The sequence below is a fragment of the Grus americana genome, chromosome 23, assembly GCF_028858705.1.
Source record: "Grus americana isolate bGruAme1 chromosome 23, bGruAme1.mat, whole genome shotgun sequence".
NCBI classification, from domain to species: domain Eukaryota; kingdom Metazoa; phylum Chordata; class Aves; order Gruiformes; family Gruidae; genus Grus; species Grus americana.
The window spans coordinates 1,455,946-1,471,820 of NC_072874.1; the positions used below are offsets into that span (position 1 = coordinate 1,455,946).

General features: G+C 47.0%; 1 protein-coding gene across 5 annotated transcripts in view; it reads right to left on the reverse strand.

Moving 5' to 3' along the window:
- Nucleotides 1–15,875, reverse strand: part of CSMD2 (CUB and Sushi multiple domains 2) — a 302,978-nt gene that overhangs the window by 79,053 nt on the left and 208,050 nt on the right. For 4 of the 5 annotated variants that reach the window (XM_054802278.1, XM_054802277.1, XM_054802276.1 and 1 more), the window contains 4 exons: nt 10,132–10,334; nt 8,172–8,363; nt 5,566–5,704; nt 4,858–5,045 (listed from right to left, as the gene is read on the reverse strand). In XM_054802278.1, the coding sequence (XP_054658253.1) occupies nt 4,858–5,045; nt 5,566–5,704; nt 8,172–8,363; nt 10,132–10,334 (722 nt within the window). The remainder of the gene's footprint in view (nt 1–4,857; nt 5,046–5,565; nt 5,705–8,171; nt 8,364–10,131; nt 10,335–15,875) is intronic. The other variant, XM_054802279.1, reaches the window with a different exon arrangement.

Here is a 15,875-nt window from a genome sequence, read left to right on the forward strand (position 1 = left end):
CCTACGAAGGGAGGCAGGAGCTCAACTTTAAGGAAGCGTTTGGCTGAGTGGTGACAGCAAAAGACTTGTAGAGGGATGGGGGAAAGCCACAGCTTTCCCAGCCTTTGGTTTATTAGGCTACAAAGTGAGTACAGCATGGCTTGCTCATTTAGAATTAACATCTTATTTTCACTCACACTTCAGAAATCGAGGACTTTACCCTGATGTCCCAATTAACATGGACTCAGGCTGCCAAATGTTTAGAAAAGAGTCAAGACACAAATGCCATGAGAACTGGCTCATTAGTCCACCGAAAGCAGAATTTTCTGTGTTTCCCCTCTCCTTTCCAAGGAAAACTCAAAGCCTGCAGGAGCTCCTAGACCAGGAGGTCAGACTTTCATCTGCATGTTCGAGAGCAGCTTCACCGGAGAGCAGTTGTCCGCCCAGCACACCATGAACTCCCGTCTGTGAGCATGTGCAAGCTTTTAATAAGAGCTAAGCCTTAAAGCAACCCCAGGAGAAACTGTCTAGAAGACAGGGTTGTGGGTTTTTTTTTTTCGTAACAGTCATCATGTACTGAAGACAGGACAAATTATATCAGGATTTTGAAGACCAGGTGCAGCTTTGGCATCCCAAGCCGCTTGGCTGTTGCCACACCAGCTCACCAGACCCAGCGTCCTCCGGCTCGTCCCAGCTAAATGGACCACCTTTCCTGAAGGACAGATCTGTTTTTCAAATGCAACTTGTTTTAGGGTCAAGTGTCATCTCCCATTTCTGACTGTTTTAACAGCAAATAGTACTGAATGTTTTTAAACAGCTTGCTTTGCAATGGATTTTACACAACAGTGTTTCTGCGGGGAATTTCCACCTTAAATAACCCACAAGTGATGCTGAATGTATGCTTGTAAGCTCAGGATGGGCAAAATAGTTCTGGTGAAATAATAACGAATTTGAAATAAGACTTGGGGTTTGGGTTGGGTTTTTTTATTCTTTTGGAAGTGTGAAAAGTAATCAGTTTTGCTTCATTTGCTTTCAATTTCACGCCTCTCCACTTCTGGCCCCCAACAGAAACAGGAAGTACTAAAAAGTGTGAGAAAACCTCTCGCTTTGGAATATCCGACCTGGAAACACCTTCCTACCCTCTGCCCCAAGCACAAGGAGCCAAACCTGAATATTCACCTCAGGTCCCATTCAGCACCAACCTCCCCTCGGATGGAGGCAGCGACTGACGGAGTTTGACCCACTTCTGTGTCCATGACAACGGGTCCCCAACACCCACAAAATATAATGGGGGGGGGGGGGAAATAATTAGGGAAAAGCTCTCCAAACGACTAACCTGCCCTCTACCTTACTAACAAAGCATGGTCTCGATTTAAAAATATCCGCGTAGAAATGCCTAAAATGCATCTTAATGAAACCTGTGGTTTGCGAGATGCTGCAATGCAATGTGATTACGGGAATTCGGTTGATTCCATTCTCTGGTAGCATTTTCTGGCAATGGCAGCTTAAGGGAAGACCCCCATACCAAGGCAGCTTCTAAATCAACTGGAAACAGCTTTTGAAACTTATCCAGTGCTGCTCTGTAACCAGAAATCTCCCAAGCATAACTAAGACACACAAATGTTATCTTGGTTCAAAAGATAACGCACGTAGAGATACTGAGTTAAAAACCTTAGTCTTCTGTAGCAGGGAGACTTAAAAAAAATTCTTAAGCAACAACTGGAGCAAGAGATAAGTTCTAGGTATACTGCAAGCCATCTCCTTCCTGTGTTTAAGCTTTTGTTTTGTAACTGTCTTTCCTATTCTGTAATCAAGAACTTATCCTTTTGCTTTGGTAGACTAATAGCTGCTGGGCTCAAGTGAATCTGCTACGAGTACAGCTCCCTGCTTTCACAGCAGCCACACCATTAACTAAGCTGGTGTTGCAAATAAGCACTTTGTTAAGGATTATGACAATTTTAACAGAGCTTCAACGGGATGCCCGAGCAGAGCATTTCTTCCTTTTCATGAAACAGCCTGAACCCAGAAATCTACTCCCTACTGCTAAGTCATCCCAAGAATAAATTTCTCCCCAGCTGAAATCCCAAACTATTGCATTTAAGTTTCCCCCGACCCTCTGAGCCAGTCCAAGGCTTTATGCGGACAGTAAACCAAAGCGCTGTAAATTTAAGCGTGCGTGGGAGAAGCACACTTATGGGTTCTTTGCTAGTAACCTTAGTTTGATTTTTCGTTCTGCTTCCACAGCTGACAGTGCATCACGGGTGCAAAGCAAAAGATACATGTTCATCTATCAGAAATCCTGCTCGTGTGCTCTGTCAGCGTGGCTACACTGGGAAATTGCCCGGCTGAAGATCTGCCCTCAAACACCTTTCTATGGCATTGCCGCATTCCCGCTTCACACTGTCACGCTCTATGCAAAAACTGACATAATAAAAGCCAAATTCATTCTTCTCTCTCTGTTTTCTCCATCCCTCCTAGCCCCAGAGGACAACTTTCTCTTGAAGAGCCATTGCCCCTGAAACAATTTCAAATGAAGTGCTGAGGCTGTTTGAAATTCACCCGACGCACCGTAGCTGCAGGCTAGCGATAGTCCCAGTCCCAGAGAAGATGCAGGATTTCAAGGAGGGACTGACAGATGGCTGCTTTGCCTTTTTTTTCCCCAAAACGTTACCAAAAGAGGACTACAAAGCCCCTGGTAATTAACAGTATTTTGCACGCAGCTGACGCAGGTGCTATATGGCATTTAGGGAGCTGTAGGGGCAGGAGCCTACGTGGGCTGCAGCACTGACCAAACACGACGAGATGGCTGAGACACGACGGTGTCTTTGAACCGTACTTGAGATTCCACAGCGGCAAGGAGCCCAGCTCGGGATTTGATTCTCTTTCACACGTGCTCCCTCCTGCATTTCTTTTCTTCTTCCTTCGATTCCCCAAAGTTCTATTTTCTGCTGCTTCTCTGACTTGAATCCCAGGTTCCTTTTAAAGTGCGGGGAAATTAATGAGCGAACTGAAAGCCTCATTCTTTCCTCCCAGCAGTTCGGCTTTGTGGGAAGCATGTAGGCGCGATTAACGCTGTAGGACTGTTTAGAAGAAAAACGCATCACACAACCACCCTAATTTAATGAGATTTCATTTGTTAACTACTTTCTGGCTGCCCACAAAGCAAGGGGAAAAGAAGAAAACCCAAGACTTAATTTTCAGTAAAATTAATTCTAATGAGAGCAGAGAACTTTTAAACTCCTGAATCTTAAGCAGCGCTAATTGTCTTTGTCTTATTATTTCATAACTTTGCTAGAGGGAAATTCACCTGATCAGCATAACTAACAGGAATTGCCATTTCTCTATCATTTAACCTCTGGTCAGGTAAATTCCAAAGCAGGAACCACAGACCAGAGCCCGAGCACGCGAAGAGGGAATAGCCCGAGCACGCAGAGAACGCCGCGGCAGCCGCCCATCAGCTCTCCAGCAGAAGCCGTTGCTGCTCCCGCAGCACGCGGATGGGCCAACAAGACTCAGCCGCCTGTTTCACAGTGCACGCCACGGGGGCAGAGCCACGTCTCGTAGTGGCACGTGTCCAGTACGTCTGAAGCCATCAATGCTTTTTTCCCATACTGCAAACTAGTCCATATAGGCCAGAGCAGGCTTGAAGAACCATTTCTTTCTAGCCCTGGTTTTTCCCCAGCTTTTAATCCTTTTCTCCATTCTGCATAATCCTGGCTCATCAGACCCAGCTTTTCAGAACTTTTTTTTTTTTTAACTACAGTTTGTAACAACTCCATTCTTCCACCTACTCTATCACAAACAAGGAACACACTCTGCCAAAGCCTTCCTTTTTTTCCCCATCTCTCACAACAGCAGTGCCAGGTCTGTCACTTCTCAGCTTGCTCCGTCAACAGAGAGCTAAAAGCACCCAGGGAAAACTCTAACCACTGCCCCTGTCTCTCACCATTAGAGCTGAAGCCACCACAATGTTTTACTTCCTCCTCAAGCAAGCAAGAAAAAAACCCCACTGCTCCATCAAACACAGATACCTGTGAACAGAATGAATTCTGTTCATTTTCCTAATTATCAGTGAATTTGTATGTAGATGCTTTAGAACCTTAAGTGAAGCAAAACGCAGAGATTTCAGGAGAGCTGAGCATCCACCTCCGTGATCTTCGTCTCTAGATCCAGCCACCCCATCATTTGGTACACTCCTGAATGACAGTATCAAGAATTCAGACCGAGATCCCATATTGCATATGTATGTCTGCACCTCCTTTTCTCCAACAAAGCTGCTCTTGCGCTAAGAACAAACCTTAAATGCATGGCAATGTGGAGCATTCCTAACAACCAGCTAACAGTTCAGCACTCTCTAGTACTCTGAAAGTTCAAATCTGCAATGAAGCTGCATGTTCTGCTCACTAAGGAGAAGAACTATTTAAATTCAGTGTAGAGCAAGGAAGATTATACAGAATACACCCTGTGTGTATATATATATATATATGTATTTTTGGGAATCTCCCTTGATTTTCTTTACAGGGGAAGAAAAAAAAAAAAAGATGTAAAACCTTTCTTCTCTGTTAATGAAAGCCCCACACAGAAGCAGCCACACGTGATCCTCAGCCACGTAACAGTCCTTTTATGCTGCTCTTATCTACCTCACGTACCCTGACTCTTCTGCCAGCCTCCAGGATCCCCTCTCTCCGACTCCCAATCTTCCCTCCCACGCCTCTTAATTGGCTTTGGTGGTAGCAAAACCGACTGCAGGATTACTGCCCGGAGAGAGGTTTCCACAGGGTCTAGAGCTTCTCCCATTTGGTTCAGCTAGGTGGTTTGACCTGAGAACAAGTGCAGGTAAAATCCAGCTGGGCCAGGTGCCCCCCGGACCGCTCTTACCTGTGTAGTCAATGACAAATCCGGTGTTGCTGACTGACGCGTCACTTCGGAAAGCAAGGAAGAGGCTGTTACTGCTGCTCTCTATCCTCTCGGGTAGCTGGGAGCCATAGAAGCTTCCGATGAGGGGGCTGAGCGAATCGGGTCCGTCGTAGATATGAAGGAAATCGTAGCCAGGCTCCAAACTGAAGCTGCAAAACCAAAGGAAGAGCGCTTGAAGCATGAGCATGGTACAGCAGCCCCGGGAGAACAACAGAGACCGTGGCCTTGCTGGGCTGTACAACCACGTAGGTGAGAGGCTGCTGCTGCCCCAAACAGCTCCTCAGGTACCTACAGGCCATTTCTGTCCCCGCTCCACGCGGAAGGAAGCGAGGACTGGCGATGCAGTCCAGAGCACAGCAGCGTAAGCCAGTTGCTGCAGGGGTTTCCCACGCTGCACCACTTACGTGGTCGTGTTCTGTAAAAGCCGCGGGGGCGTCAAAGAGGAGCTGCAGTTGAAACGTGTGTATCTTCCCCAAATTAAGGTAGCGTCTGAGAACAGGTTACCCAGGACTACGGGACAGTCCTACGGGTTGGGTTTGGTCCCTTCAGAGAGGAAAGGATCCCCGGGCAGACCCTGCTCAGCCAGGCAGTGCCCCACCACTGGTATCCCCCCTCCCTGTCCCCACAGCCAGGCACAGAAGCGGAACCAAAGAACTCTCGGATACGTACGTATTAAATACCAGGGCGATGACGTAATCGGGAGAGACGGTCAGCTTCCAGTCACACTCCTTCCCCGGCGGGTAGGGCTCCGGGTACTGCGGGGACAAGATCACTCCTGCCGGTCCTGTCAAGATACCTCCACAGGGAGCTGAAGGCAATCAAGCAAAGGGATGAGGCTTTGTCTTAGAGAAACTTATAAAAACAGTAGATGAGATGCAGGAAGGGAGAAAAAGAGAGAGATGGATAGATAAGGGGACGGAGAGGCCGTTTGCAAGGATGTCCGATATTAAGATACGTATTACAAGAGCCTGTAGTGGCCCTAACAGAGATGAGGGCTTATTCCAGACAGGGTACACACACGCAGGGCTATGGATGCTGTCACAATCTTCACAAGATATATATGTGAGTAACCCGAAGGAGAGAAAGATGCTTTATGCTTTTCTGCTGCATTTATTTAGGCAACTCTTGGTCAAAGTCAGGATGGTTGCTACATAAGTGAAAACATGTTGTCTGGGTCTAACGGCTTGTTCGTGTTTATTACAGCCACCAACACATTAAATGCCAAGCTGACTGAAAAATCAATTATTACTTTTTTTAAGGCTGAAAGTGCCTGCATGTATTTCCACTGTGGCAAATACTCACGACTGATTTATTACTGTCAGCCTTTCTGCAGTCTCTTCATGAGGGGTGATGCTTTAAGATTCCCCTTGTTGCTCAGCTCCATCCTCCCAGATTTGGGAAGGGGCGAGAGAGGGGAGCCCAGGCTGTGCCACATTCAGGCGTCTGGCACCAACCAGCCCACAGCAAATGAGCCAGCACGGGACAGAAATAACAGAACAAATCTTGGAGGGATCCTCCGTGAGGGAGCGAGCATTTGTGTACAGCTTGTAGGCTTGTATAAAGCCCTGCAAATGCACAAGAATCTCCAGATATCAGGTAAAACGTGGTGCGGATGTTCTGTAAAGATCACAGCAGAGATTAAACCGGAGACTCTTTTCCAAGGCCCAAAAGCAACTTCTTGACTTGAGTTGCAGGCTACTGCAGGCACCGAGAACTGTTATCCCTCTCAGACAGACGAGGAAATCACAGCACAGACAGTGAGGAGTTTGGCTGAGGGTCATGCCCAAAAACCCGGGAGAACCACAAGCATCTACTCTGTTTGCCTTAACCTTTAGGGCGCATGTCTCTTCCAGGCTGTAGTCAGGGGAAAATTCAGGAGAAACTAAAGATACGGACTCATTCTGGAAATGCCGAAGGGAGATGACTCTTCAACACCCCCTGATTTCTTTGAAAATCCCACCCATGGTCTCCAAAGGATTTGAACTAGAAACTGGTCCAAGCCAGGGCTGTTTGGAGCTGGGTCAGGATAGAGACTTCAAATACCCCAAACCTCTGGGGGCTGTTTCAGCTGAGGTTCCCGTTCAGCCCACATTGTTTAGGGACTGCCGAAGTTGTACAATAAAGATGTGGAAATACATTTGAAATGCTAAATACAAACATAAAATCCAAGCCCTAAATTGAACCTTGTTTTCCAATTCAGCTCTAACTAGGCAGCCTGTTACACAGTTACTATAAAAGTGATGATATCTGGCCACTGATTATTCCTCCAAATCCTTTGTCACTGAATAGAGGGAAGGAGCAGAACATTGCTTTCAGCTTCTGACTCCTAAAACAGGACTGCCAGACTTCAAAAAGGACCCAGCACAATATCTCCAAGTCAAATCGGAGACGACCCATGAGAATTCATCTCGCACCAAGATTAAGGCACCGGCTACATTTCTCTGAAAAGGACCGAGCGCCCGGCTTCTGGTGTGAAAGAAAACTCAACAGGAGAATGACGAGATGGGCATGACGTGCAACAATATGATTTAGTTATAGCTCCGGGAAGACTAAAAGGACTGTCTCCACCAGGCTGAAAGGGTGCCACACTAGATCATCAAGATAGTCATTCAGAAACCAAGTCATCCTGCGGGGAGCATAAATCCTCTGCATGCTGTAGAAGCTTCCTAGCTGGCATTAAATCAGATGTTAGAAACAGAATTAACTGATTTTTCTTGCTTGGGATAACAGTGCATAAACAGCAATGAAGGTTACAGGATAAGTAATTTGCAGCTAGCATTTAATTGGCCAGCAAATTTGATGTTTATTGCTGTTATGTGCTTAGCATGACTATTTTTATGTGTTCTGGACATACTAAAAAGAATCGCTTTTATGAGCTTCTTTTATTACTTTATGAGCTCAAAGAAAATGTCAGATAGTTCTTTCTCGTGACAGAATTTGCCGTCTCCTCATGCAGAAATTATTCACCCATGACCCCAATCCTCTCTACCAACCTGAGTTTTAAAGAAGCCTTTAATTTTGACTTGTCAGGTTAAATATCATCGCTTGCATCGCACTATGTCCTACGAGCTTCCAGCATGAACTAGATTCTCCTTGTCCCAGACACTCTGGGGATAAACCTAAAAAGTAGTTCTCTGAGACAGCTACCCGAGACATATATACCTTGTCATACACCTCTTCAAACCAGGTGGGACTCATCCCCTTCGGATATAGAAGTCTTGCAATAAAACAGGGCAGGGAAGGCAGCGCAACGGGAGGATGGACGCTGCTCATACCTGTGCAGGAGGGAGGGTCTGGTTGCCAGAAAAATCTGTTCTCAATCTGCACACAAGTGATTTTGGCCTCCCCTTGCAGAGCATATCCTGGATTACACTGGAAGACGATGGAGTCGCCTGCCTCTTTGCTGTCACCGCTCCGGCTCCCGTTTTGGGGAATTCCTGGGTCATTGCAGGAAGTGGCAGTAGAAACTGAAAGGTATTAAAAATATATTTAATATATATAATTACAATTAATACAGAGATACAGCAGCACCTGTACTTAGACTCTGTCCTTAAACACATATCCAAGTAATAACTTCAGTCTCCATCTCTCCTCCCTCAGTATCCCTTAAAGTTGCCACATACACAAAAACCGGCTTTTACTTTGCACTGAGCATCTGCCACTCCAGCTGGTAAAGGCTCTGGGGAACGGCAAGTTCAAGTGCACTACACAGAGTGCAAGTTTGATGTATAATTGTGCACATGCACATTTACTTAATAAGTCCAGACATCCACTGATCTTACATGGCATTTTTATAGAATTCTGTGTCAGACACATGCTGCAAAACAAACTAATCCGCTAGCACTTTTCACTTCTCCGAAGCGGCAGAGCAATTTAGCCTTTAGCCCCGTGAAGCATCAAGCCTGACCTTTCAGAAACGCACGTGTTTCCCCCCCAGTCTTGCTGCCGCGTCCCCCTGAGGCGCGGGATGACCCCCTCAGCTCCTTCTCAGCTGGGGGCAGGCAGCACGGCTTCACCGCTGACCGAGCTCAAGGTCTGTCAACACCACAACTACTGAACACTACACAAAGTCCTTGGAGTAATAGAAGTTTTGCAAGCTTATATAGATCATTAAAGTTCACTAGATCCAAAACTGTATACTTCTGAGCTTAGGTCTGACGACTTAGTCACACCTTGTGAACAAAGGCTTTGAGCAGAAGCATTCAGTAAAGACCAGCTCGGTATCAGGCAGCGGAGCAGAGCTTATTTCCTGCTCAGGCGATGAGAGTCTATTACACCACGGCAGTGTAGAGCAAGCTCTTCTGAAACGAGCCAGGGGAAATCCCCCCGCCCCGTGCCACTGAAGATAAGCAAGCCACGGCCCATTCCGGTTCTCCCCGGCAGGCTGAGACACAAGCCTGGCAAAGGAAGAGAAAGACAGAGCTGTGCTCGGTGACACAAAGCTCTCCCTCTGCTCGGTCATCTCAGAAGGTCTTGTACCCAGCAGAAACTCTTCCCGAAGAGCTGGCCTGCTCTCCCACGCAAACCACGCGTACCAGCTCCAAAACAGGCATCTGCTGGTTGGTTACTGGGCATGTCAGTGGAGGCCTGCATCCTGGAAACATCTGTGTGCATGCTGAAATGTATTACCCTAAAATAATCAAAATTAACGTGTTTGCAAGGCCAAGTCTTAGGTAACGGCCACCAGGACCGAGGCAATGACGGACTGCAGTTGCATTACACGTAGTGCTGCTGCTAGCAATGACATCCCTGCAGCCGATAAAGCTTTTTGTGATCTGCATCTCCGGGGATCCAATTTGAGAGATTTTAAATAGACTTGGTTTTCAGCGACCACTGACCACCTGCTCTCAGATCACCTGGGGAGAGTTCCCTGCACACTGGTGTCTCTAAGGGACCTGTGGGAACGCGGTGGAAAATATCCATATTGCCTTCTTGTGTATTCCACAGTGCACTGCTCTACATCTCGCTGCCAAGTTCACCACTGTGAAGGTGAGTGTAGCAGAGGGGAGCACAGCCTCCACCTGCATCGCAAGGACAAAATGCAAGAGTTTTCTCTATTTGCAGAGACTGCACCCAAACGTGGTAGAGCACAGATGGCTGGAAGCTTGCACGGTTTCTGCTGTCGTGTTCAATACGGCATCATTTGCTCACCGTCGGTACTTTGCAGACAGACCTGAAACCACTTATCAGCAAAGCCAGGTTTGGACAATGCTGAGGAAGCAACGTAAAGCCTACCTGAAAACTGAACAGCAAAGCCCTGCTTGCTTGTGAAGAAATCAGTGTTGAACTGAAGGATGACAGAGTTGAAAGTACTGTGGACATCACTGGGTAAGCCGGACCCGCTCATCTCCTTTAGGAGGATGCCATTCTCCACCGGACCGTCCCAGATCCTCAGCACATCGTGGAACTCCTCGGTGTGGAAAACCATGAAATGGAGCCTGTGTGGCAAAATGAACTGGAAGTCAGACCACAAACTGAGCTCTGCCTTTTTTCCTGAAAGGATGAGAAATGTGATTGGTACCAACCTAAGGTAGTTTGGCCCGCAAGGAACGTGTTCTCTCCTGTTATCTGCAACTCAGCTTGGGCAAAGTACTTTAGCCCTCTACCAAACTTTGTCTGTCTATAAAACCCAAGGTCTCTTAGTCACGTGCCTCCCTAATAAAACACATCCATAAATTAAAAAAACCACTGAGTCATGGGTACTAATGTTTTCTGAAAAGTTGGGTCCTTTCTAGTATTCTCTCCTGAGCAAACAAAATTACTAATCTCTCCTAAAAACTGTTGAGGAACAAGGTAAAGGTCCAAAAGCCCATCGTGGGCAGCGGCAATGTCCCTAGCCAGAATATCACAGTCGGTTTTACACCGAAGGTGCTCAGACACTGCAATGAGTAGCTGTCACAGACAAAAGGTTCGGTCAAGGACATAACAGAAACCTGCAGCAGAGGTACAGGGGCTGTGAAGGAGAGGATGGGACTGTGTCCGTAGCTTCACTGAGCTCTGTAACAGATAAACACAGAAGTATTGAGAAACTTATTCTAAAAACACAATTAGCAGAAAATGTGCTGGGGTCCGTTCAGACAACTTGCATACATCCATCCAACTCATACCTCGTCCCTACGCTGCACACAGCAACCACCTTGGCTGTCCTTTTGCTTTTTTTGGTACCCTGCAAGGAGCAGCTTATTGTCAAGAGCCAGCACCTACTGATAAAATGCATTGATTTTTGTTACCTGCACTCGGATCAGGAAATTTGCTCCTGGCACCAAGCTAATCTTGTGTATCGAGGGGGAAAAAGGAAAGGAAACAACCAACACCACTCTTAATTAAAACAGCATCATGCTGGAAAAGAAACCCTTACCAGGGTGTTAACTGCCCCGGAGGTGAATAAAAGGGGCAGAAAAGGGTGTGCGGGAGGGGGGCAAACAGGTGGGTGCAAATTCTGAATGCCAGATTACAGCATCTCCGAGGATTCTGACGTGTTTTACGGAGTTCTGGATACTGCAAAACTGCATCTAGATCAGCTAACAGAGTAACTTCAGCAAGAAATAAAGAAGTTGGCAGCGTGAGCCAGCTCTCCAAAATCCACAACAGGAAGGGAAGGGAGAGAAAACAGAAATTAAGAAACCGGCAGCTAGCAATGAAATTACACTGTGCTCTCAACGAGGGTTTTATTACGATGCTCTGAATGCAGATTTCACATCCGTGCTCTGTGTATTTTATAGTTTTTGTCTGCCCCGGAGAGAGGGCTGCGAGGCTTTCAGCGTATGCAGCAAATGCTCCTTCCTGCCTGCAGCAGCGCTCCTCGGAGCTCTTCTCTTCTGCTCCTGCAGTAAAACAGGGCTACGTCTGTTTGGCACTTCCACAGAAAACTCCCTGGGGAAAGCCCAAGATGCTGGTGAGGAAATTCACTCCAGAGCCCGTACCAGCGACGGACCTAAGCGGATGGGAGAAGGCCAGAAGTTCCCTCCGTGCCCAGGAGGGGTCTGGTGGCACTCTGGGACAGGACAAACCTGGTCCCAACGTCAGCCCCTGGTGGGATGCTCCTCTCTTCCCGCCCTGGGCTGGGGAGGGCATCACACCACACTTCTCCCCACCACACCAACCTGTGATGTGGAAGGACGCGAAGCAGAGGGATGCAGGCTTGGCAAAGAGCTTTGGGGTCTTCCAAGATGGGAAGGACCACCTAAGCACCAGATACTATCGTCATTATTGTTACACCCAAGGGAGTAATCAACTACAGGCTGCGATACATCAGTCCCTGTCACTCCCACACTTAAAACGCCAACCGAGAGGGCATTTAATTGCCTCTGTTTTTCATTGCCACGTTATCGCTGGGGGAAACACCACCCGACACAACGAAATTAGGCTAACACAGGGGTAACTCGAGGCACGCCGTTCTGAAACGGGGACAGAGCTCTATAAGCTGCACTGAGAAAATCTGCAAAAATAAAACAATCGGGTACTGGGCTTAAAACCCTGACAGCCCACGGAGGAAAACAAGGAAGCATTCGCTTGGCTGCTTTCCCATTTATCCGGGGCAAACATAAATAAATCAGGTAGAACCATAAAAGGAGAAAAAAACCCCACCAACCCCACTGCAATGTACTCAGCAACAAAATGATGTCCACAGAATCCAACAGAAACCAAAAGAGCTGAATCATAAATCTAGCAGAGACCTTGAGCAAAGAGAAAAAAGAGCAAAGAGAAAAAAGCCAGACTTGAGGAAAACAAGCGTGGATCACAGCAGCGCTGCTCTCCGCAGGTGCGTTGGCCTCATCATGTTTGCTCTCAGGCTAACTGGTGCTAGTTAGCCAAATCCGCCCCAGAAAACTCATTGCCGAAGACCTCGGAAACGGGGAGACGCTGCTGGAGACTGTGCCGGGGCGGGGGACGCCCTGGAACTGCCACCGCCTGGGACAGCTCACTCGCCACCGGCTCCCCGTCGATGGCACCAAGGCTGCCTACACCAACTCACTTCCCTCACTAATTTTGAAGCAGCGACTCGCGGGCAGGCTTCACCGATGAGGAGAGCCTTGGCACGATAACCAGATGACACAGGGGTAAGGCACAGGTTGTCCAGTGCCAGTTGGTTCAGCAGTCTAGTGGCACAGCTGATTTTATTACAAAAATTGGTGTGCTCTGGAGCAAATCAATCTATTCAATAGGCACATCTGTAACCAAACAGCATGATTTTATCAGCCCGATTCTAGTCCCAGCAGGACTTCATTTAAGACAAGACAGAGACACTGGTTTAGCAAACAATGGAGACAAAGAGAGTTTTATTCTTGCACTCTGACAATCCCAATTACGCGTGTGAAAATGCAGCAAAAAGCAAACTAGGAACTGTGGCTATATATATATATATATGTGTGTGTGTGTGAGACAGCGGGACAGTTCTCCCAGCTTAGCAAGGAGCCAAGGGGAGGAGGGACCAGCTCTGCACTGACAATCTGCATAATCTCTGGTGAGCCGTTTAGCCCCAGCTCTTCCGAAAGCACCCCCACATCTCCCTGACCAACCCGGGGCTCTCTCTGCTGCCGTTTCCCATCCCAGCTCTGGCCGCCCCAACTTGGCTCTGCTGCGCAAGAGGCTGGGCTCCCATCTGGAGCTGGCTTCAGCCGCTGACCCACTGGACATGCCCACGTAGCTGGCACCAAAGCCGCAGGTCTTTCACGCTAACAGCGGTTTGCGGGGCTGCCCGCTGTCTCCCTCTAGCCCGGAGAGGGTTCCCAAACTTAAAAGCTGTTAAATGTGATGTCCCTAGAAATCTCCAAGGAAGCAAAGTGGAACATCCCAATATTCTCACTCATACTTCTAGATGAGACTGAAAAATGGAACCTGTCAATACAGCACCATCCATTAAACTCGGATTAGCAATATCACTAAACTCTCTTATGACACTGAGATCACTGCTATAGAATAAAACGCCGCTGCCACACACTTCTGTGTATTCACTGCTCTCAGCTGTGCAAGCGGTACTCGAAGGCAAGGTTCATTCATTTTCCAGTACACCCTCCCACTTCTTCCTCTCCCCAGAGTCTCACAGATAAGCCAAGTCATTTTAGTTGTAATTTTATGTGCGTGTGCATACGTGTGTTTGCACATGCACAAAATTAATCCCCTCTCAAAGTGCAACCCTTCAACTTTCATGGCAATGATGTACAGACTAATTTTTCTATTTTTCTCTCCTTCCCCTCATTCTGTGCAGATACAGCTTTATTCAAAAAGCTTTGGTGATTAATTTTAATGTAAGTTATAAATGAGAGCTTTATACAAATGTATCATGCGTGAAGAGGATTATTTTTCCAATGGATTACCATAAAAATGAAGTTGCTGAAAATGTGCTCTCAACTACCCAGAGATCATCTGTTCTGTTTGAGCTGCCAAATAAAGGAACAGAAGAAGGGAGCTTTCATCTCTGATGAAAGGAAGGGTCAGAAGGTACATTACCATACTACTGTCTGGCACCATTTCATTTCAGCCTTGGCCCCTCCCAAGCCTCTGCAAACACAAGCCTCCAGCTCTGCTAGTTTGAGTACTCCTGCAGAAGCGGACAGGGATTACGTGTGTGAGTAGAGTTCACGTGCTGGAGCAGTCTCTGGATGAAGTGGGCTCTTACGCTTCTGGGGGGAGGGAAGGAGAGGGGGCGTCTCATGTCTACTTTGTCCTATAAAAATCTTCAGATTCTTCACAATCTTTTACAGGAGAATGAAAAAAAGAGGAGACTTAACTGGAAGTTGCCTGTGCAGGATTTAAGCTGCATTGGCTACGCTTTCTCCTGGGTTCATACCAGGACCCATCCGTTATCGAACCGTACTGAAGAGCAGAGCTAATGGAGGGAATTCCTGCATTAAGTAAAAATTAAAATACTAGACCAGATCTATCTCCAGCATAAATCCATTGACTAAAAGCACCATAGAGCTCAGTCTCCACTGAAGAGATGATGAGTGCTGATGCAGCAAGGACGCTGCGGTGAAGATAAAAGGGCACCGACAATGAAGGAGTGCAGGACTGGAACAGCAACAAGTTCTCGGGTCAGCACAGAAACGGGGCTGCCACCAGCTAACAAGCACTAGAAATTATGATGGGAGATGGCGGGAGAAGAGGATTATTGTTGAATAGACCTTACCATCTACGTTTCTCCCCCTCTAGTCCCATCACACAGCCAAAACTTTACTTGCCAATATACTGCAGTTTTCTGTCGAAGATCGCTTTAGCTGGACTGAAATACGTAGGTACGCACAGAGCAGTACCGAAACGGCTTGCGAGGGCTTGGGCAAACTTCAGCATGGGAACAGCGGTTAAGCAGCAGGGACCACCGATGAAGTATCACAGAGCAGGAAACTGCCTGAATTCGGCTGGTGACTGCACTAACTTTATGAGCCAAATGTTCTCGATACCATGCTTACCTTACTGCCAAATTCACACAATTTAGAAACAAATTACATTTCAAACTGCCATTTTCCAACAGGAACGTGGCAACAGAACAATAAGAGAAGTCAGAAGAGCAGGAGGAGAAAACAGTCTTGGGTCTCTGTGGAGACCAGATGTTTAGAAACCATCTTGAGTCTTTTCCTTTGGGAGGATAATTACATTGTGTGTGTTCTATGTATTATTAAAACAATACAACAATGCAATTAGAAGCTGAAGGCTAAGTGCTGTGGTCTCAGTTTTCCAGCTGTCCACTCACGTCTGGGGACCATCACACCCGACCGTTCATTCTCACAAACATAACGTGACAGAGCTCATCCCTTTCAGTGTTAATTTACTGTGCCTTCCATTTATCCTTTCCTGGATGTGATCTTCCAAGCAATTTTATATATACGTCCTCATTTTAGGAATGTGTCACTTGGACACATGTTAAACACTGTTGGGAAATTCAACACTAACCTGCTTTGTTTCTGAATACATCCCCTTAAGAAAAAGGGTGAAAAGCACTTACGTTGTACGTGCCATAAAAGCTCCTGGATGTTATTTTA